This window comes from Salmo salar, chromosome 27 (assembly GCF_965601325.2).
Source record: "Salmo salar chromosome 27, fSalSal1, whole genome shotgun sequence".
Lineage (NCBI taxonomy): Eukaryota > Metazoa > Chordata > Actinopteri > Salmoniformes > Salmonidae > Salmo > Salmo salar.
This window is the reverse complement of record NC_138317.1, coordinates 9,287,810-9,310,000: the sequence shown is the minus strand read 5'-3', so window position 1 is coordinate 9,310,000 and position 22,191 is coordinate 9,287,810. Positions and strand designations below refer to the sequence as shown.

Below are 22,191 nucleotides of genomic sequence, written 5' to 3'. Positions count from 1 at the left end.
TCCTCCCTTCCCTTGATGGACCTCAACGGCTGTCTGTGTCACATAGTTAATCGTATGGGGTTTGTGCATTCTGTTTTGTGGCGGAGGAGATCTTTTTAGTTTGTCAGAAAGGCACCCCCTATAAAGCACAGTAAATAGGAGCTAGGTGGACTTTTTCCACTTTGTTACGTTACAGCCTTATTCTAAAATGGATTCAATCGTTTTTCCCCCCTCATCAATCTACACACAATACCACATAATGACAAAGTAAAAACAATTTTATTTTAGCAAATTTATTAAATATAAAAAACAAATATCAAATCTACATAAGTATTCAGACGCTTTACTCAGTACTTTATTGAAGCACCTTTGGCAGTGATTACGTCCTTGAGTCTTCTTGGGTATGACGCTACAAGCTTGGCACACCTGTATTTGGGGAGTTTCTCCCATTCTTCTCTGCAGATCCTCTCAAGTTCTGTCAGGTTGGATGGGGAGCGTCGCTGCACAGCTATTTTCAGGTCTCTCCAGAGATGTTTGATCGGGTTCAAGTCCGGGCTCTGGCTCGGCCACTCCAGGACATTCAGAGACTTGTCCCAAAGCCACTCCTGCGTTGTCTTGGCTGTGTGCTTGTCCTGTTGGAAGGTGAACCTTCACCCCACAGCATGATGCTGCCACCACCATACCTCACTGTAGTGATGGTGCCAGGTTTCCGCCAGACGCGACACTTGGCATTCAGGCCAAGGAGTTCAATCTTGGTTTCATCAAACCAGAGAATCTTGTTTCTCATGGTCTGTGAGTCCTTTAGGTTCCTTTTGGAAAACTCCAAGTGGGCTGTTGTGTGCCTTATACTGAGGAGTGGCTTCTGTCTGGACACTCTACCATAAAGGCCTTATTGGTGGAGTGCTGCAGAGATGGTTGTCCTTCTGGAAGGTTGTCCCATCTCCACAGAGGAACTCTGGAGCTCTGTCAGAGTGACCATCAGGTTCTTGGTCACCTCCCTGACCAAGGCCCTTCTCCCCCAATTGCTCAGTTTGTCCGGGTGGCCAGCTCTAGGAAGAGTCTTGGTGGTTCTAAACTTCTTTGATTTAAGAATGATGGAGGCCACTGTGTTTTTGGGGACCTTCAATGCTGCAGAAATGTTTTGGTACCATTTCCCAGATCTGCGCCTCGATACAATCCTGTCTCGGAGCTCTACGGACAATTCTTTCAACCTCATGGCTTGGTCTTTGCTCTGACATGCACTGTCAACTGTGGGACCTTATATAGGCAGGTGTGTGCCTTTCCAAATCATGTCCAATCAATTGAATTTACCACAGGTGGACTCCAATCAAGTTGTAGAAACATCTCAAGGATGATCAACGGAAACAGGATGCACCTGAGCTCAATTTTGAGTCTAATAGCAAAGGGCCCAAATACTAATGTTAATAAAGATATGTTTTTTATTTTTAATACATTTGCAAACATTTCTAAAAACCTGTTTTCGAAATTTCATAAATCTTCGAATAAGGCTGTAATGTGTCAAAATGTGGAAAAGGGGAAGGGGTCTGAATACTTTCCAAATGCACTGTAAGTGCGTAGGGGCCAGGGGTTCGTTTGTGATTTAGGTAACTTGCTCACCGCTGGTGATGACCCCCTCCAGACGGACAATGTTGGAGTGGTCAAACTGTCCCAGTATCCCTGCCTCGCTGAGGAAGGAGCGCCTCTGTTTCTCTGAGCAGCCGGCCCTCAGCGCCTTGATGGCCACCGGAAGCTCCCGCTTACTGGGCAGCTTGAGACAGCCACGACACACCTCCCCAAAGTCACCTGCAGGTGGAGACACAGAGAGGGTTAGATCGTGGACTACAGTACTGGTTTACCAGAGAGAGTTGGGGGTGAGTGAGTGTGAGAGAGAGAGAGAGGAGGAGAGAGAGAGTGAGCGGAGGAAAGAGAGAGAGGAGGAGAGAGAGAGCGGAGGAGAGAGCGAGAGAGAGAAAGAGCAGGGGGAGAGACAGAAAAGGAGACAAAGACAGGGCAAACAGGGAGGAGTGAAAATTGGCAAAGAAAAAGACAGAAGCACAAAGAAAGATGAATATGAGAGTATATGAAAGCCAAAGCACTGTCTCAGTACCTGTGTGCACGATTCTCTCTATTTTGATGCTGGAGTTGTCTAGCTCTTTGGCAAAGGCGAGGACAGCCTGCACCAGGTCCTCACATGTCTCTGGGTCTATGTAGGTCCTCCGGGTCGGGATCTTAACTGTGGGACACAGACAGTCACATAATATTACAACCTGCACAATCTACCTGCAACACCACAGAATCACAAATCCGTGTTCAACACTAGTAAGGCACGCAAAATAGATCACGACACGAGTGGGAATCCGTAGTGTAGTCTTTCATTTGACAACTAACGTACAGGTGGTGTTTTAACATTTGAATACATTGTTTGTCTCGTCGCCCTTTTATCAGCCATTGAACTATTTGAAAAAAGGAAAGGAAAAAGAGAATCAACCACATCACTAACTGAATGTCTTATTTGAGCATCGCACATTTCCTCGAGACAGAGTAGCTCAGCTCATAGGCTTTGTCTCTTAGACTTCAGAACTGTTGAGAAAAAAAGCTAATCATCTTCACTAGAAACTAGGGTCGGGAATAATTGGCAGGAAATGCTGAGGTAAAAACCTTTGAGTGTGTCACTTTGTTAGGAGAGTTTATTTCACAAAAAGCAACCTAAAAACTCTCTCTGCATCAAAGGAGGTGATATTCAGTTCCTATCCCACAAGTATCTGTGAACTCACACTAAATGTCTGTCCTGTGAACTCTTGCCTTTTAACCTGTACTCCATTGTGAATGTTCCGGGCCATCCCAGAAGCCTTTGGGGCCAGACTGGTTCTGAAATGTGATTACAACTCTAAATCGACCAGGTCTCGACTCACTGTCTCATAACGGCTTATTGATCACACACACACACACACACACACACACACACACACACACACACACACACACACACACACACACACACACACACACACACACACACACACACACACACACACACACACACACACACACACACACACACACACACACACACACACCTGATTGCAGAGCAAATGAAAGCTTCTCCATTCCAGCTGGCCTGTGTTGAGTGGAAGGATCGAAGACCCTCTTTTTCCCGAGCAGTGGGTTTCTTAACCACACAAAACAATAGCTAAGTGGAGGAGTTATTACTTTTATTTAAAGTAGGCCAGCACCAGTCTTGATTCATTCTGCTCTCGCTCCTTCTCTCTCTGCTTGGGCTTTTTGTGTGGCTGATTTGTTTCACGGTTAACCGTGTCTTTGCCACAAGCGATTGAGGGGAAATGAATGGCTCTTAAGACTGCATGACTGCGCAAGAAATACACGCACACACACACAAAGAGATGTACGTAGACCCACCAAAGGGGGAGGAAACGGCTTCATGTCATTCACACAGCACAGACTAACTGTGGGCAGCATTATACAGGGGCACCCCAGAGATTGAATAAGTAGCGTTATCAACGGGGAGGCGGGGGAAGTGTGTATGTGTATGCTTGTGTGTGTGTGTGTCTGTGTTTACACGCTTTAAGTGTGCGCAGATGTCTGTCCGCATTTGTGCACGTCTCAGAGAAAGTGTGTGAGTGTGTGTAAGCTCGTCAGCTGCTGGCGTGTCCTTGTTTGAGCAGATTTCATTCCCCGCCACATGGCTGCAGCTCATTACTCACCAAGCGTACACACACACACACACACACACACACACACACACACACACACACACACACACACACACACACACACACACACACACACACACACACACCCCCCCCCCCCGGAAAAATGTGAAACAGCCCACAATCGGTGAAACAAAGCCCTTCAAAATGGTTGGTGTAAAAACAGACATGGGAAACATTTAAATCCTTCCTGGTCAGGGGACGGCAAATCATCTGGCTGGCCCACTCCGTATCCTTATTTCTCCTTCGTTGTCTTTGTTCCAGCTATCAATTCCCTTGTCCCCATCCCCCCTCTCATCCTCCTCCCTCCCTCCATCTCTCCCTCCCTATTCATTTAAATCTCTCTCCATCACATTCCGCCTCACACACCATCCAACGGACTGTAACAGTGTGCTCAGTGTATCCTAAGCACGCACATGGAATTAAGTATTAATGGCCATGCACAAGTTAATACTTCACAAGTAATCTCTCAGTCACACACACACACACACACACAGAGAGAGAGAGAGAGAGAGGGAGTGTGTGTGTCGCCACAGTTACTCACATTGGAAGTAGAGTTCTTCGTCTCCCTCTTGACTGGCCTTGCTGTATCTACACTGTCTGCAGAGAGGGAACAAACAGAGATAGAAAACATCACTAGCTATATAAAAAATACATGATATAAGTCTTCAATTCCTCTTAGAATGAGGACAATAGGTTTCTGGACATCAGTGAATTGGAACTTGGATCATTGATCGAGCCCCCCTGTTGTTCAGTGGAACTGGCTGGACAAAATTCACTTGTGAAACCGGGCATCTCCTGTGGAAATCAAACCTGCACATGGGCGTACCTTCATAGTTCGCACATTTCCACACGCACACACTTCTGCATAAATACCCCCCCCCCCCCCCAACCCATAACACACACTGTTCCACCTGTTCTAATGAGCTGTACACACTTCCTCTCACATAGCTCATCCTGTGCCTCCACAGAGGGTCCTAAAGTAGTAGTACAGAGAGGCTGTCTAATTGGTGGAGCTTTCCAACTGGAGAGAGAGAGAGTTCAGGACCTAAGGCCACCAGAGTGAACCATTAAGAACGGAATGGGGACAGCCAGAGCCAGACATTCTGTTTGGCCACCATGCACATGGGAATTAAGATGAGGACAAGAGGCCTTGATGAAGTGCTACAATTCGAGTCCGAGTCGGAAGCAGGGACATTCATTACAGTGAAGGAGCATTCAGCGATTGAGTGGTCTCTAATTCACAACCAGTTTGAAACAAAAGAAAGGCACACGGTCAAATGGAGCTAAAGGCCAAATATGTGCATAAACATATCATAAACACAGGAGGCTGGTGAGGGGAGGACGTCTCATAATACTGGCTGGAATGGAGTGAACGGAATGGTATGTTTGATACCATTCCAGCCATTACTACGAGCCCATCCTCCCCATTTAAGGCGCCACCAGCCGCCTGTGCTGTACAATATACAAGAGGAGTTTGAGCGCACGTCATTGTTTTTGTGTGATTGCAACTGTGCATTAGTGTGTATGTCTGCTGTGTAAATGCATGTCCGTGTATGTGCGTGTGTGTCTGGCTGTCTGCCGTGTGTGTGCTTGTTAATGCGTGCGTCTGTTCATGTGTGTTAATGCGCACGTCAAGCCATATCACCAGTGCATGCACACACGGTGCGATGGGAAAGACAGGTTTGGAGGGGTGGCTGACACACACAGACTCTTAAACTGCAGGATGAGAGAGAGAGAGAGAGAGAGCGAGAGAGACAGCGAGAGAGCGCATGAGAAAGAGAGAGAGAGAGAGAGCGCAAAGGGCATACTACAGCCTGGTACCATTTCAGCCCCTAGCCCCTATACCTGCAGCTTTCACAGGTCTGAAAGCATGGACAGCGTGTAAGCTCCACCTAGCCCTCCACCATAACGCATCAATTGTCATCTGTGAAATCCAAATGGGCAGACGGATCCGAATGGAACCTTTATTTTGACAGGGAGTCAATGCCGAGACCAAGGTCTCTTTTCCAGATGACCCCTGTTTAGCACCCCAACACACATCAACATAGCATACACATTAAAGTACACACGCGAGGACTCACTGTTCCATCATCTCTCTGTCTAGACTGGGACGGTGGAGTTGGACCGGGTCAGGCAGGAAAAGAATGAGGGAGAAAGGAATATTACCAAAAAAAGGGTCAAGGGAAGAAAGGAAAGAGGGAGGAGCAGGAGAGGGGGGGGAGGAGTGCAGACATGCCTGTACCTGGGGGTTGACAGCTGCGTGTAGGGAGAAAGAGGAGGAAGAGGAGGAGGAAGAGTGGAGAAGGAGGTGGAGAGCAGCACCACGCTAGTAGGAGCTATGTTGGAGGAGCTGGACGAGAGACTGCTGGGTAGAAGAGAAGAAGGGCAGGGGGGCGGGGCTAAATCACAACCTCTCTCCTCATTGGCTACAGGACAGGTGGTGTGCCCCAATTCTCCTTTCCGTTGGACGTCATAGGACAGCCTGGATGTAAACCAGAAGGTATGCATGGTGCTTTCACCCAGAGCCTAGATACACCGAAGAGTTTGGAAAACTAATTTTATTGGCAAAAATAGCTCATTTTTCTCTTCCAGTGAGTAGCACATTAGACTGCTATGTAGTCTGCCAACATAAGGGTCAAACTCTGTAGAGGAGGCCATTTTAGAGTATTGGGATTCACCTTGTGATGATCATAGAGAGCCTCACATGTACGGACATAAAAGAGAACGAGGGGAGCTAGGCTGAGGGAGTGAGGGGAACAAGGAGGAAGTGAGAAAAACAAAAAGGGGAAATCGAAAGAAATGTAGCGGAGCACAGGGGGCAGATCCAAAATGGAGTAGGTTGCTGCCCATTGGAGGAGAACACTGATTGGAAAGCACTGGTGTGTACAAGTGTGACAAGGGACTGAGCCTCTTTCTCTCTCTTTATTTCCGTCTCATCCACCCCTCCTATGATTGGGTCATAGTCCACGCACTTACGCAATGGCTTTCCACCTACACCGTTCTTTCTTTCCATCCTACTATATTTATTTCTCTCCCTCCATCCCCCCTCTCCGCTGACCGTGTGACCAACAGTGTCTGTCCGGAGGCAGCAGAGGGTAAACAATCAGTGCTCTGACCAGCCAAGCCTGAACTTCCTGGAGAGATTAGGGGCTGCTGCTGCCCTGTAACCTTGGCACTGTCAAACTCTGTCAAGCAGGAACGAAATGTGTGTGTGTTGCATCTGTCTGTTCATGTAAACTAAAGTCGGAAAGTGCTTTTCTATATGCAGTGTGGCAATCACTGTGTACGTCAGTGTCAGTATGTGTATGGCTTATAACAATGTCTCCCTCTCACACTACGTGTGTGTGTGTGTGTGTTCCAGTAATGTGTCCGTGTAACTCGTAACGAGGTCTCTAAGAGGAAGGGGGGAAGAGGGACAGGAAAGATGGGTGAGATTCATATACGTACCATATAACGTCCAGGCAAAACACATCTAGCCGACCCCAGACACAATTTCAAACTGCCTGATCTGACAGGGGCATTTCATTCAAGTGGAGATAATCTGTATGGTGTGTGGTGTGTGTGCGTGTGTGTGCGCGCGCCCCTCCTCAGTGAGCAGATCATCTGTAATTGTAGCCCTGCGGTGATATCGGAGGTCAGCCATATTTGCAAACATGAAAGCATGGTAATTGAGGCATCAACCCACCTGCCTGTGTCTGAGGATGAGAGGAGCCGGCTAATAGCCATATTCTCATAGGCTGATGAACCTCGCAAGCATTCTGGGATGAGCACTTTGGAATAGATCCATTCTCAGTGAAGGACAATTGGTTCAAACTGGTAGGGATTCTGGTCATGGGGGCGCGTCCGCAGGATTGGGTCCGTGTGTATGTGTCAATAAGTTACAGTATGTATCTGAGCGAGTGTGTGTGGGGTCCATAAGCCGTTTAAAGCACATCGGTGTGAAGGTGTAATTGGCCAGCGTGTGCAACATATCCTTGTGTGTGTGTGCGCGTGTATGGGTGAGTGTGTACGCGAGTGTGTATGGGCGAGTGTGTGCGCAATAAGCGTGTGTGTGATTGACAGTTCCTGTGCCTCCTCAGCGTATTGTGTTGGTGTGAATGAATGAATGGAAGCTATTTCACACTCCATCTAATCCCATCTCCCAGATTAATGTGGAGCAGGAGAAAAATTGAAGAAAATAGAGGGTTTGTATAGTCGGACATCTCTTTTACACAAAGATACTGGGTGATAAGTCAGCGACTGAGTGTGTACACTGCTGTGTGTGTGAGGGAAAGAGAGAGAGAGTGTGTGTGTGTATATGTTACTATCTTAGACTAACATTCTAAATGCCTCCATATTAGATGCACTGACTGTGATTGGCTCTATACAAGAGTGTCGGCCAAATGGGTCAAACGCAAATGTAAGATCTGATTGTGGCCGTTCGTGTGTGTGTGTGTGTGTGTGTGTGTGTGTGTGTGTGTGTGTGTGGTGTGTGTGATATAAAATTGTGTGTGTGTGTGTGTGTAATTGTGTGTGTCTGCGTGGGAGTGTGGAGTCTGAATGCCAACATGCTGGAGCATGTGTGACGGAGTGTGTGAGAGGGCGGGGGAGTGTGTGTGGGCGTGTGAGTTGGGTTTTCTATAGACGTAGACAGATGTCAAAGTGCACAGAGCTGAAATGGCAGAGAACCACCTTCCATCTCTCCACTCAACTGAATAAAACACACAGAACTTCTGTGCACACAATGCCATTTTGGGCAAAACTTCTTGGCAACAACATGAAGTTGCCCTTAAGTGGTGTAGTTACTACTCTGGTAACCATTGGTAACTACTCAGTCACACATGGGGCGGCAGTGTAGCCTAGTGGTTAGAGCGTTGGACTAGTAACAGAACGGTTGCTGGATCGAATCCCCGAGCTGACAAGGTACAAATCTGTCGTTCTGCCCCTGAACAAGGCAGTTAACCCACTGTTCCTAGGCCGTCATTGTAAATAAGAATTTGTTCTGCATGACAACTGTAAATAATGTACACAAAACTATGGCTGAATGACAAAGTAAGAGCACAAGCCAAAGAGGATGAGTCTAATTTAAATCCTGGAAACGATACAACCATTTAGCATGGCTGACCCAGCATCGCCAATCTAAAGAGCCTTGCTAATGCTCTATATTACAGTGGCTCTGAGCTGAGCTGATTGAACATGCATTAAAGCTCTTCTCATTGTGATTACATGCTTTGAGGCAGAGTGCTTCTAGTCATTGGATTATTGTCATCAGGATTATGATGGAGTGGCATGAGCCGTGACTGAGAGTGTGTGTTTAGGAGTATGCGTGCTTATTGTGTGCGTGCCCATTATGGGTATACCTTCTTCAGATGTAATTGTTTGTGTGTGTGCGTGCACGTTGTGTATATCTGAATGTGTGTGTTGTGTGCATGTGTTGTGTGTGTATTACTGTGTGTGCGTGTGCTGTATGTGTGTGTTTGTGCATATTGTCTGTGTGTGTGTGTATCTGTATGAGTGTGTGTATTCGTGCCTATTGTCTGTCTGTCTGTGTGTGTCTGTCTCTCTCTGTGTCTGTCTCTCTCTGTGTGTGTGTGTGTGTGTGTGTGTGTGTGTCTGTCTCTCTCTGTGTGTGTGTGTGTGTGTGTGTGTGTCTGTGTGTGTCTGTCTCTCTCTGTGTCTGTCTCTCTCTGTGTGTGTGTGTGTGTGTGTGTGTGTGTGTGTGTGTGTGTGAGAGAGAGAGAGAGTGTGTGTACCTTCTCCAGAGGAGCAGGCCCACTCCCATAGAGAGCAGCATGATGAGGGCGGCCACAGACACCACCACGATGATGATTACTGGGTTCTGCTCACTGGACGCCAGCGCCACTGTGGATTGGAACGGACACACACATATTGTTTAAGAGCAGGCACACGGGAGAATACACACACATACATAAACGGACACAAACACACAAACTCTCCCACACTGAAACACACACACAGATGACAATAAAGGGACACCCTATCACAGAGCAAAAAGAAGAGACATTTCACAGCTTGATTTCTAAATCCTGGAGCCTTGCATGTACCCCCCCGTCCACACACACACACACACCTCAGTCTTTAGAAAACAGGAGGCCTCATTGTGTGGGCTGTCCAGACGCCCACACGGCCCTATCCCAAGCTGCCTCGCGGCGATGGAACGAGATAGCGAGGAAAATGAGGGAGAAATGGGCATACTCACGTTCGCCAAGTGTCTGCAGCTCCAGGGGAGCGCTGTAGCCTCCGTAGTCGATGGGAGAGGGGGAGGAGGAAGAGGAGGAGGCGGCGGCGGATAGGAGGGAGGAGGGGGCCGGGGTGGAGAAAGGGCGGATGAGGAAGACGTAGGTGGTGCCAGGCTTGAGGTTGTTGACGCTGATGCGGGTGGCGGCCGTCTTGACCGTTGAGTAGCTCTTGTCCTTCTGTTCCTGAAGGAGGGAGGAGAGAGAGTGGCAGGAAAGAACGTTTGAAAGACGTTTTGTCGAAACATTGCTACGTTAAAACTACGAGAGCACCAAGCGGGTATACTCTGTCGCAAAACACGTCGGTGTTTTTATTTTACGTGGTTCTCCGGAGCTCAGTTGGCGCTCGCAACGGCAGGACAGTGCGTTTGATTCCGGGGACCACCCGTATGTAAACGGCGTTTGGATACAACGACATATATTATTATATATTATAAGAAACTATTTTGACTGTTCCCTTTCCCGTCACTTGGTTGATTCTGTCATAAGATCACTCAGAGAGCGTTGGGCTGGTAACCGAGAGGACGCTGGTTCGCATACCCGAGCCGACAAGGTGAAAGATCTGTCGATGTGCCCTTGAGCAAGCCACTTAACCCTAATTTGCTCCAGGGGCGCCGTACTAGTATGGCTGACAATATGTAAAACAATACAAGCAGACTTCTGTGATTCAAAACGACTTTGATTCTAAAGGTTAAAGGCCGTGAGACGACGTGTATAAAACCTTCAGGATCAAAGCAACATATGGAGAGAACTCACCAAAGCTTTAAAGGTAGCCAAAACCCTAGGATCTGCATGCGTGTCTGAATGAATGTTTAGGTGTGTGTGTGTGTGTGTGTGTATGTGTGTGTGTGTGTGTGTGTGTGTGTGTGTGTGTGTGTGTGTGTGTGTGTGTGCCGTTTGCTTGTCGTCACACGGTAATGAGGATTTGGAGGTGCGTGATCTTTAACGCGGTCATACTTGTCCATGAATAAACATGGCATGGAGAGAACAGAGAGAGATTGACAGTTGTACTGAGTGTCCCTGTGGAGACTGCAAAAAGGCGACATTGACAGAGATGAACGTGATGGACGGACAGCACTCCAAAAGTGGGATGTGACGAGGGAAACAGAGAGAAGTGTTGAAAGAAGGAGTGCGCCAAGTGACGATTTGAGAGTATTGTTGAGAGGGAGTGCGACGGAGTAGTTGAGTGTGGGAAATACACTGCTCAAAAAAATAAAGGGAACACTAAAATAACACATCCTAGATCTGAATGAATGAAATAATCTTATTAAATACTTTTTTCTTTACATAGTTGAATATACTGACAACAAAAATCACACAAAAATAATCAATGGAAATCCAATTTATCAACCCATGGAGGTCTGGATTTGGAGTCACACTCAAAATTAAAGTGGAAAACCACACTACAGGCTGATCCAACTTTGATGTAATGTCCTTAAAACAAGTCAAAATGAGGCTCGGTAGTGTGTGTGGCCTCCACGTGCCTGTATGACCTCCCTACAACGCCTGGGCATGTTCCTGATGAGGTGGCGAATGGTCTCCTGAGGGATCTCCTCCCAGACCTGGACTAAAGCATCCGCCAACTCCTGGACAGTCTGTGGTGCAACGTGGCGTTGGTGGATGGAGCGAGACATGATGTCCCAGATGTGCTCAATTGGATTCAGGTCTGGGGAACGGGCGGGCCAGTCCATAGCATCAATGCCTTCCTCTTGCAGGAACTGCTGACACACTCCAGCCACATGAGGTCTAGCATTGTCTTGCATTAGGAGGAACCCAGGGCCAACCGCACCAGCATTATGGTCTCACAAGGGGTCTGAGGATCTCATCTCGGTACCTAATGGCAGTCAGGCTACCTCTGGCGAGCACATGGAGGGCTGTGCGGCCCCCCAAAGAAATGCCACCCCACACCATGACTGACCCACCGCCAAACCGGTCATGCTGGAGGATGTTGCAGGCAGCAGAACGTTCTCCACGGCGTCTCCAGACTCTGTCACGTCTGTCACATGTGCTCAGTGTGAACCTGCTTTCATCTGTGAAGAGCACAGGGCGCCAGTGGCGAATTTGCCAATCTTGGTGTTCTCTGGCAAATGCCAAACGTCCTGCACGATGTTGGGCTGTAAGCACAACCCCCACCTGTGGACGTCGGGCCCTCATACCACCCTCATGGAGTCTGTTTCTGACCGTTTGAGCAGACACATGCACATTTGTGGCCTGCTGGAGGTCATTTTGCAGGGCTCTGGCAGTGCTCCTCCTGCTCCTCCTTGCACAAAGGCGGAGGTAGCGGTCCTGCTGCTGGGTTGTTGCCATCCTACGGCCTCCTCAACGTCTCCTGATGTACTGGCCTGTCTCCTGGTAGCGCCTCCATGCTCTGGACACTACGCTGACAGACACAGCAAACCTTCTTGCCACAGGTCGCATTGATGTGCCATCCTGGATGAGCTGCACTACCTGAGCCACTTGTGTGGGTTGTAGACTCCGTCTCATGCTACCACTAGAGTGAAAGCACCGCCAGCATTCAAAAGTGACCAAAACATCAGCCAGGAAGCATAGGAACTGAGAAGTGGTCTGTGGTCACCACCTGCAGAACCACTCCTTTATTGGGAGTGTCTTGCTAATTGCCTATAATTTCCACCTGTTGTCTATTCCATTTGCACAACAGCATGTGAAATTTATTGTCAATCACTGTTGCTTCCTAAGTGGACAGTTTGATTTCACAGAAGTGTGATGGACTTGGAGTTACATTGTGTTGTTTAAGTGTTCCCTTTATTTTTTTGAGCAGTATATATATATATATATATATATATATATATATATATATATATATATATATATTTTTTTTTTTTTAAAAGAGTGAATGTGACAGAGTGGACGGGTGTAACAGAGCGGATTTGCGATGAAATGTAACGCGATGGAGTTGACCGAATGTGACGGAGTTGACAGTTGTAAACGTGGCGGAACGGACCGTATATGACGGAATGACTGAGTTAAACGCTTCTTTAGTTACCTTTTCGTAGTACTTGATCTCGTACTCGGTGCTGCTGCTGTTGGGGTAGCTAGGCTCCCTCCACATCAGGGTGAGGCTGCGCTGCTCAATCTTCTCCGCACGCAACTCACTCACCAGAGAGGGCGCTATCGAGAGGAGGACGGCCAAAAGAGAGAGGGAATCATGTGAGAAAAAGAGAGAAGGGGAAAGGACAGCGGGAGGGGGGGAAAGAGGGTGAAAGGGAGAAAATAAAAGAAATAATGAAATGTATTTATCAAAGTTCTTTCTGGGACGACTTCATCCAGGTCATAAAAGTTACATGATGTTAGCGCTGAGCGGAGCTCCATACAGTATTCATTGATGGCTGGAGGGTGGGTGGACACGTTCTCTCCCTATCAGACTCAGTCCTGGTCAGAACTTTTGTTTCGGACTCAATAATATCCAGTAGATGTATTGAATGAACACTGACCATGAACAGTGTACAGAAACATTTCCACATTCTATAAGACAATTCTATAAGAAATACTTCCTTTACCACACGACCAGGAAAACGTCCCTTGTTACCACTGATGCTCAGAAAGCTCCGCCGACTCGTCAAGCTATAATTAAGAGGTCATTAACGAGGTAATGCAAAATTAGCTGACACTCAAACCTCAAAAGGAACACTTAAGTGCAGCTCATTGTCAGTCAACGACCAGTAAGGTTGAAGCCTTTTGTCATTACCACAATTAACATATTGCTAATGAGCAGCAAATAGTCAGTAAACATTCATTATATTTTCATTGCTAGGTATTTTCTGTCCATCTGCCGAGCTATGTTTCAATTTGTGCAATTCTCCCTTTCTTTCTAAACCTCTTTCGCTCTCTCCCATGTCAATTCGGATTAGTCCGAATTTCTTTCTCCTCAATCTTGCTTCTTTCACTTCTTCTAATCTCTTTCGAGACCTCTCGTCACCTTCCCCCCCCCCACACTCTGATTTTACAACTTCCTTTCTATCAAATACATACGAGCACACACACACGTACGCAGGCCCACACACGCATCCACCCACACCCCGTGTGACCCCGCGCCTCAGTCTCCCTCAGTGGAATCAGTATTGAAGTCGTTTTGAGGTGAGGATCAAAGCCAGAGCCGACCTCGTCTTTCGGAGTATCCCTCATATTGGTCTGTGTCTTACTGGCAGCTAATGAGGGCTGCACACAGCCTGGATGAGCCTGTTCAATTACAGCCACAGGCAGCAACTCAATGATGAGACAATAGAGCGAAATGGACTGGTAAAAGACAAAGCAATCTGATAGAAATCCTATGAGTGTCCGTATGTATTTGTACAGTGTGTGTGTGTGTGTGTGTGTGTGTGTGTGTGTGGGGGTGTATCTATCTCCACCTACTCTCATCTCAGTAAAAGGCAGAGGTCTATACCTAGAAGCGCCTCAACATTCTCGATACACGTGGGAAACTGTTGAGCCTAAAACGCCCAGCAGCGTTGGTTCCTGGCACCTACTACCAAACCCCGTTCAAAGGCATTTACATTTTTTGTCTTGTCCATTCACCCACTGAATGGCACACATACACAATCCATGTCTCAAATATCTCAAGGCTTAAAAATCCTTCTTAAACCTGTCTCCTCCCCATCATCTACACTGATTGAAGTGGATTTAACAGGTGACATCAATAAGGGATCATAGCTTTCATCTGGATTCACCTGGTCAGTCTATGTCATGGAAAGAGCAGGTGTTCCTAATGTTTTGTACACTTAGTGTATACCGCACTGTAAACAAACAAACATATACACACAGGCATACACAATATGGTGAGACACACACACACAAGCATAGGCAGGCACACAGACAGATACTGGCAGAATCAGACGCATGGACACACAGGCAAGCACACACATCCCATGTGAAATACGTGGACAGCGTCAGCGAAGAGAGAGCAAGAGGCGCTACTTTGAGCAGCGAGTGCTGAATTAGATACACTAAGAAAACCGGGTCAACTTGCTCTACCATCTACAACTCCGGGCCATTGTTTGCCATTCCTTTGTGATGAATTATGCATGGGACAAACTGCTCCAAGACTCAGGCTCAAATGAGTCCGGCTCACAGCGGTAACGCCATCTGACAGAATCCTACCTGCGGAGACGTAGCCAAACCCGGTGGTAGTGCACGCTTGTATTGAGTTTGGAAAACACTAACACACTAAGGGAGAACATTAAAACACTAACACACTAAGGGAGAACATTTCAACCCTACACACCCTGGTAGTGTAGTTCCAAGAACAGAAATAGAGTGTGAAGAAAACCCACACACACTTGGAAAGGACAGGGGTTTCGTTACACAGACCAACGTAGTAATGCACATACCCAAACCCGCAAATATTCCATCTCGCACCGGCGCGTACACACACACACACACACACACACACACACACACACACACACACACACACACACACACACACACACACACACACACACACACACACACACACACACACACACACACACACACACACACACAAATATCTCGTTTCCCATCCGGTCTGAAAGCAGCTGGTGTGTGTTCATTGGGCTGACCCCGTCTGAACGAAAGGAAATGGATGCTGAGAGGAGACTGAATTGGCCGCGGCAGACCAAGCCTAATTTCCACAGGCATTAGACCGGAGGTTACGACCTTACAGGGCTCCACAGTAATACAGGACCAGACCCCGTGGCTAACCAGACAGATGAGCCACACCACAGCTTAACAGCCCCCCCCCCCCCCCCCCCCATGACATGGAGGGAAAGACGGACGGATTTGACACCAACAGATCCAATCCCTTTCATTTCGGAGTCCAAGATGTTTTAATGGTGTGGAAGGCAATTAAGCTACGTGGTCTGATGGCTCAGTTCTGGCATGTGTCTATGCAGGTGGGTGTACAGGCACAAACACAGCTTCTGATTCATACGCAGTTGCACCTGCCTACCATCTGTCTGCCACCAACAAAGTTGCAGTATAAAAAGACATGAGAAAGTAAAAGACAGCTATGCGACAGGCAGGTAGATTGGCACAAAATGGCCCCCGCCTCCACAGTTGGATTCTATCCTCACGCAGCCAACCAAGGTGCAGTATAAATGTATGCTACATTGTGCAGACAAAGAAGATGTGGTGGCGGCGGTGGCTCTATTGCAGGTAATGAATACAATTTGGCACAAAATGGCCTCTGTGTTCCACAGCTGCACATGCCGTCCATCTTGACGCAGCCAACAAAAGGTGCACTATGCTGCTTCTCGCTATCACCGAAGACAGGCAGTGGAGCTGTAGTCCCTCAGGACCACCGCAGAGAATGAGAGTGTGTGAACATCTCTCTCCCCTCCCTCTCTCTCTCTCTCGCCCTCCCTCCATCCATCGCTCTCTCTCTTTTTTCTGTTCTCCCCTACAGCCCTGTTTATGCCTCTGCAATGAATAAATCCATCTTACCATGCAGAGGTTTCTTTGTTCTACTTGTCTCTCTCTCCCCCCGTCTCTCGTTCTTGTGTGTGTGTGTGTGTGTGTGTGTGTGTGTGTATACATCCAAAAAAAGACGAGTGATTGAGCCAACATGTATCAGCCAATCACGTCAGATAAGTTAACAGGCTGTAAAGTACAAGTGTACAGCATTACTCCAAACATCTACAAGCTGGGTTAAAACTGACTTGGGGAGGAAAGGAGACGAATGTAGTGCTACAGAGGCAACCCACATCTCTGGAGTGCCTTTGTGTGTGTTTATGTGTCTCCCTGAGTCTTGGCATAGCTAAATGAACTCAGAACAATGCCATTATAAACACTAAGATACTGCGGGACAGAAATACATATTTGAGGTGATGGTAGATTTAAAAAAAAAACACTACGTTGTGTGTGTGTGTGTGTGTGTGTGTGTATACACCCACCAGTAAAGTGTGTCAATTCCCCTATATAAAGTATGCATCTCTGTGACAGCAACGCCAGTCACCAAATCCAACACAACCTTTTAAAAATCATTCAACACATAAGCCCCAGCCATCAAAAAAAAAAGAAGCCCACTCCCTTCAATCAGAATCCGTGTGAGCCACAAAGACAGACCCGCGATAATGACGTTGTGTTGTGGCCCAGCATCACCTCCCAGGGCTCACTATCTGGCCGTGGCCCCTGCTTTTAATCTGGGTCTATCAGCCGGCCCAGCGGTGGAGCGCTATCTGGCAGGATGTCCCCCGCTCCCTGTGTAATCTGCCCTATCAGTATTCTGTCTGTCTGCACGCCCCGTGCCGGGCCCAGATAAAAACCTCACAATTACACCGGCGCACCAGCTACCCAAAATAGGAAGGGGTATAAAGAGAGGGAGGAAGGAGAGGGAGGAAGGAGGAGAGGGGCGGACGGATCAAGTCAGAGGCAGGTATTATTGCTGGCCATTATCATTCATATGAACCGCTGTCTGTGTGTGTGAGTGTGTGTGTGAGAGTGACATACGTTCTGAGAGAAAATACACACACACACACACACACACACACACACACACACACACGACAGAGGATTCTGCAATTTGTGACGAGAGTGGGAGAGAAGGGTGAGGGAGGGGAGAATTGACACCTGACATACATTTTCATCTAAAGCCCACGATTATAGACTGTGGGGGCTCGGTGTGTGTGTGTGTGTGTGCGTATATCTGTGTGCGCGCTGATAGCACCTCAGTGTGTGATAGAGAGAACCAGAGGAGGGTGACAGAGTGATTACATGTGCCAGCCTGTGGGTGGATGGATGGATGGATGGGTGAGCAAGAGCCAGAAAGTGAATTAACGAGAGAGGCACATGATTGAATTATGGAGTCAACTTAGTTCCCCCCCATCCCCCATAGTTCTATAGACCAAATTCATCCGAAATACATTTTCCCCAAATCATTCTCAAATGTTTGGGTCTCAAACCAGATTGCCAGTAAGTGGTTTGGACGGACTAGCTCCTGAATAGCCGAATTGCTCAGTCTGTCAGTAACTATCCTCTTTCAGTGATTTTTGGATGGGTGAATTCTTCTGTCTTCTTCCATAACCCGTGACGGTTGCTGTAAGGCAGGCAGACTGTGGCGGGGCTCACATCCACACATACTGGGAGAGGCAGACCTGTCGCCGCGGTTTGGCAGAGGAGACGGAGAGTGCTCAACACAGCCTGACAGAACACCCAGTCAGGGGGAAATGCCACACACACACACACACACACACACACACACACACACACACACACACACACACACACACACACACACACGACATAAGCAAGCCCACACACACTCACACAAATAAACAGCAAACAGAGGCGATGAATTTACAGGGAGTGCAGAGTGAAGTTTGAGGGTATAAAGTGCTGATGACTGCTTAAAGAGCAAGAGAAACACTGTCACACAGAGATGGATGCACATACTGTGTATCACAAACACACTCTGCACGCACACACACACGCGCACGAATGACCGTGGGGATATGTAGGCTAAATGGGAGGTGTGTGTGTGTTCCATTTGTGCTGTATTAGACGTCAGTGGATGGGAGCTAAGTGATGAGAGGCTGCTGTGTGTTAGGCCTGTCACTGTTGTGTCTGACAGACAGCTGAGCTCATCAACAAACCACCCGAGACACACACACACACACACACACACACACACACACACACACACACACACACACACACCCTTAATGGAACACTGGTCACTTTAATAATGTTTCCATATGGTCTATCCTACGTATTCTTCAGATATACTACATATTCTATACATAATGTCTATACATCCCATCACACACACATATATAAACTCAGCATTAAAGAAAAGTCCTTTCACTGTCAACCGTGTTTATTTTCAGCAAACTTAACATGTGTAAATATTTGTATGAACATAACAGGATTCAACAACTGAGACATAAACTGAACAAGTTCCACAGACATGTGACTAACAGAAATGGAATAATGTGTCCCTGAACAAAGGCGGGCTCAAAATCAAAAGTAACAGTCAGTATCTGGTGTGGCCACCAGCTGCATTAAGTACTGCAGTGCATCTCCTCATGGACTGCACCAGATTTGCCAGTTCTTGCTGTGAGATGTTACGCCACTCTTCCACCAAGGCACCTGCAAGTTCCCAGACATTTCTGGGGAAAATGGCCCTTGCCCTCACCCTCCGATCCAACAGGTCCCAGACGTGATTAATGGGATTGAGATCCGGGCTCTTCGCTGGCCATGGCAGAACACTGACATTCCTGTCTTGTAGGAAATCACGCACCGAACGAGCAGTACGGCTGGTGGCACTGTCATGCTGGAGGGTTATGTCAGGATGAGCCTGCAGGAAGGGTACCACATGAGGGAGGAGGATGTCTTCCCTGTAACGCACAGCATTGAGATTGCCTGCAATGACAACAAGCTCAGTCCGATGGTGCTGTGACAAACGGCCCCAGACCATGACGGACCCTCCACCTCCAAATCGATCCCACTATAGAGTACAGGCCTCGGTGTAACGCTCATACCTTTGACGATAAACGTGAATCCGACCATCATCCCTGGTGAGACAAAACTGCGACTCGGGAACTCAGTGAAGCTGCGACTCAGTGAAGAGCACTTTTTGCCATTCCTGTCTGGCCCAGCAACAGTGTGTTTGTGCCCGTAGGCGACGTTGTTGCCGGTGATGTCTGGTGAGGACCTGCCTTACAACAGGCCTACAAGCCCTCAGTCCAGCCTCTCTCAGCCTATTGCGGACAGTCTGAGCACTGATGGAGGAGTTGTGCATTCCTGGTGTAACTCGGGTAGTTGTTGTTGCCATCCTGTACCTGTCCCGCAGGTGGGATGTTCGGATGTACCGATCCTGTGCAGGTGTTGTTACACTTGGTCTGCCACTGCGAGGACGATCAGCTGTCCGTCCTGTCTCCCTGTAGCGCTGTCTTAGGCGTCTCACAGTATGGACATTGCAATTTATTGCCCTGGCCACATCTGCAGTCCACATGCCTCCTTGCAGCATGCCTAAGGCACGTTTACAAAGATGAGCAGGGACCCTGGGCATCTTTCTTTTGGTGTTTTTCAGCGTCAGTAGAAAGGCCTCTTTAGTGTCCTAAATTTTCATAACTGTGACCTTAATTGCCTACCGTCTGTAAGCTGTTATTGTCTTAACGATCGTTCCACAGGTGCATTTTCATTAATTGCTTATGGTTCCTTTACAATGAAGATCTGTGAAGTTATTTGGATTTTTATGAATTATCTTTGAAAGACAGGGTCCTGAAAAAGGGACGTTTCTTTTTTTGCTGAGTTTATGTATATATTTAAACTCCGGACTCCGACATTGGTCGTCCTAATATTTTTATATTTCTTAATTCCGTTATTTCACTTTTAGATTTGTGTGTATTGTTGTGAATTGTTAGATAGTACTGCACTGTTGGAGCTACGAACACAAGCATTTCACTACACCCGCAATAACATCTGCTAAATACGTGTATGTGACCAATACAATGTGATTTGTTTTTGACAGCTGCACAATGAAGATCTTAACAGTTGTGAGGAGGCCAAAATGAAAGAGAGGAGGAGGGGTTGAACGAAACAACTTCAAATTTCCTCTCCTTTCACCGAGATGAAAAATGGGTTTTCACCTCTCTCGCTCTCTGCCTGGAGACTGAGTCATTGCGCTGTAGAGACTCCGTTCAAATGGAGCCCTCCAGCCCAGCGTGTTACTCTGATTAACCAAGGGTGTGTGTCTTTTCAGTCTTTGACTGTGTGCGTGAGTGTCTTCTATGTGTGGGTGTTTGTGATGATGTGTATGTCTGTCCGTGACTGTGTGTTGTCTATGTGTATGACTGCAAAATACTGAACAGAAAAACATAAATTCAAAGTACCATGTGTGCAGACACTAAAGTGCGTCCTCATAGCTTGGCTTATTATCAGGGTCTAACTAATTCAAATTCTCATCACTGGCTGACAAAGCGTCTTAAGTGGCCGGGCCTCAGTCATGAAAAGTTGGTTGACGGCTCTATTCATTTGGTGGTCGCTGAAGCCTCACCTAGCCCATCACTTTTCATTAGGAGACCGAAAAGGCTTGGCACACACACACACACACCTCAAAAGGGAGAGAGAGAGGTTACAAAAGACATTGAATTTTTAATTTTTTCATTCAATGACCAGGAAATGAGTTCTCTCGTGAGAAAGTCACTTTTTCATGGACTTCTACGTTTTATGTGCACCCCAGGAAGAGTAGCTGCTGCATGTGCCGTAGCTAATGGAGATCCTAATAAACTAAACCCCTGTTCTCCTCATCTCCTCTCCACCTTACCTCCTGTCCTCCTCTCCACCTCCTGCCTCACATCCTGTCCTCTCTCCTCTCCACCTCCTGCCTCACATCCTGTCCTCTCTCCTCTCCACCTCCTGCCTCACATCCTGTCCTCTCTCCTCTCCACCTCCTGCCTCACATCCTGTCCTCTCTCCTCTCCACCTCCTGCCTCACATCCTGTTCTCTCTCCTCTCCACCTCATGCCTCACCTCCTATCCTCCTCTCTACCTCCTCACCTCACCTCCTGTCCTCCTCACCTCACCTCCTCTCCACCTGCCTCACCTCGTCATCTCGTCTTCACCTCCTGTCCTCCTCTCTCCTCTCCACCTCCTGCCTCACTACCTGTCCTCCTCTCTCCTCTCCACCTCCTGTCCTCCTCACCTCCTGTCCTCTTCTCCTCTCTCCACCTCCTGTCCTCTTCTCTCCACCTCCTGCCTCACCTCCTCTCTCCACCTCCTGTCCCACCTCCTCTCTCCACCTCCTGTCCTCCTCTCTCCACCTCCTGTCCTCCTCTCTCCACCTCCTGCCTTACCACCTGTCCTTTCTCCTCTCCACCTCCTGTCCTCCTCTCGTGATCTTGCCCCCCTCCCCATCCCCTCAGTAGGATTCCCAGAGAGGTGCGCTGAGCCCCCATGCATCTCCACAGGGACCAGGGCATCTAAAGCAGGCTGAATAAATCCTCTGAAGATATTGAAATGTCAATCCCAGCCCCCCGACCCCCACTCTCCTCTTTCCTCTTCCCCTCATCTAAAGGGCTTTAAACATGCCACGGAGGAGCTCAACAACTAGAGAGGCCACCGCTCTGAGGCTGGGGGATTTGGGCTTACGTGGCTTTTTGTCGAGCAAAACGCGTCTGTGAGGGTACAACGCAGCGTACAGAACCCTCTGTGCACTGTAGGCTACAATACCTCAAGTTTCATTGTGTTTGGCCTGGAAATGGCTGAGCTGTAGCATTTTCTTTTTTTGTTTATGAGTCTTATTAGAA

The 22,191-nt window shown here is 47.8% G+C and overlaps 1 protein-coding gene across 1 annotated transcript in view; it reads right to left on the bottom strand.

The window, feature by feature from the left end:
* Positions 1-22,191, bottom strand: part of LOC106588469 (ephrin type-A receptor 7) — a 187,048-nt gene that overhangs the window by 11,130 nt on the left and 153,727 nt on the right. Inside the window, exons 6-11 of the mRNA XM_014177541.3 lie at positions 12,951-13,075; positions 9,910-10,132; positions 9,443-9,551; positions 4,252-4,307; positions 2,087-2,212; positions 1,597-1,782 (exon numbers count right to left, since the gene is read on the bottom strand). Coding sequence (XP_014033016.2) covers positions 1,597-1,782; positions 2,087-2,212; positions 4,252-4,307; positions 9,443-9,551; positions 9,910-10,132; positions 12,951-13,075 — 825 coding nt within the window. The remainder of the gene's footprint in view (positions 1-1,596; positions 1,783-2,086; positions 2,213-4,251; positions 4,308-9,442; positions 9,552-9,909; positions 10,133-12,950; positions 13,076-22,191) is intronic.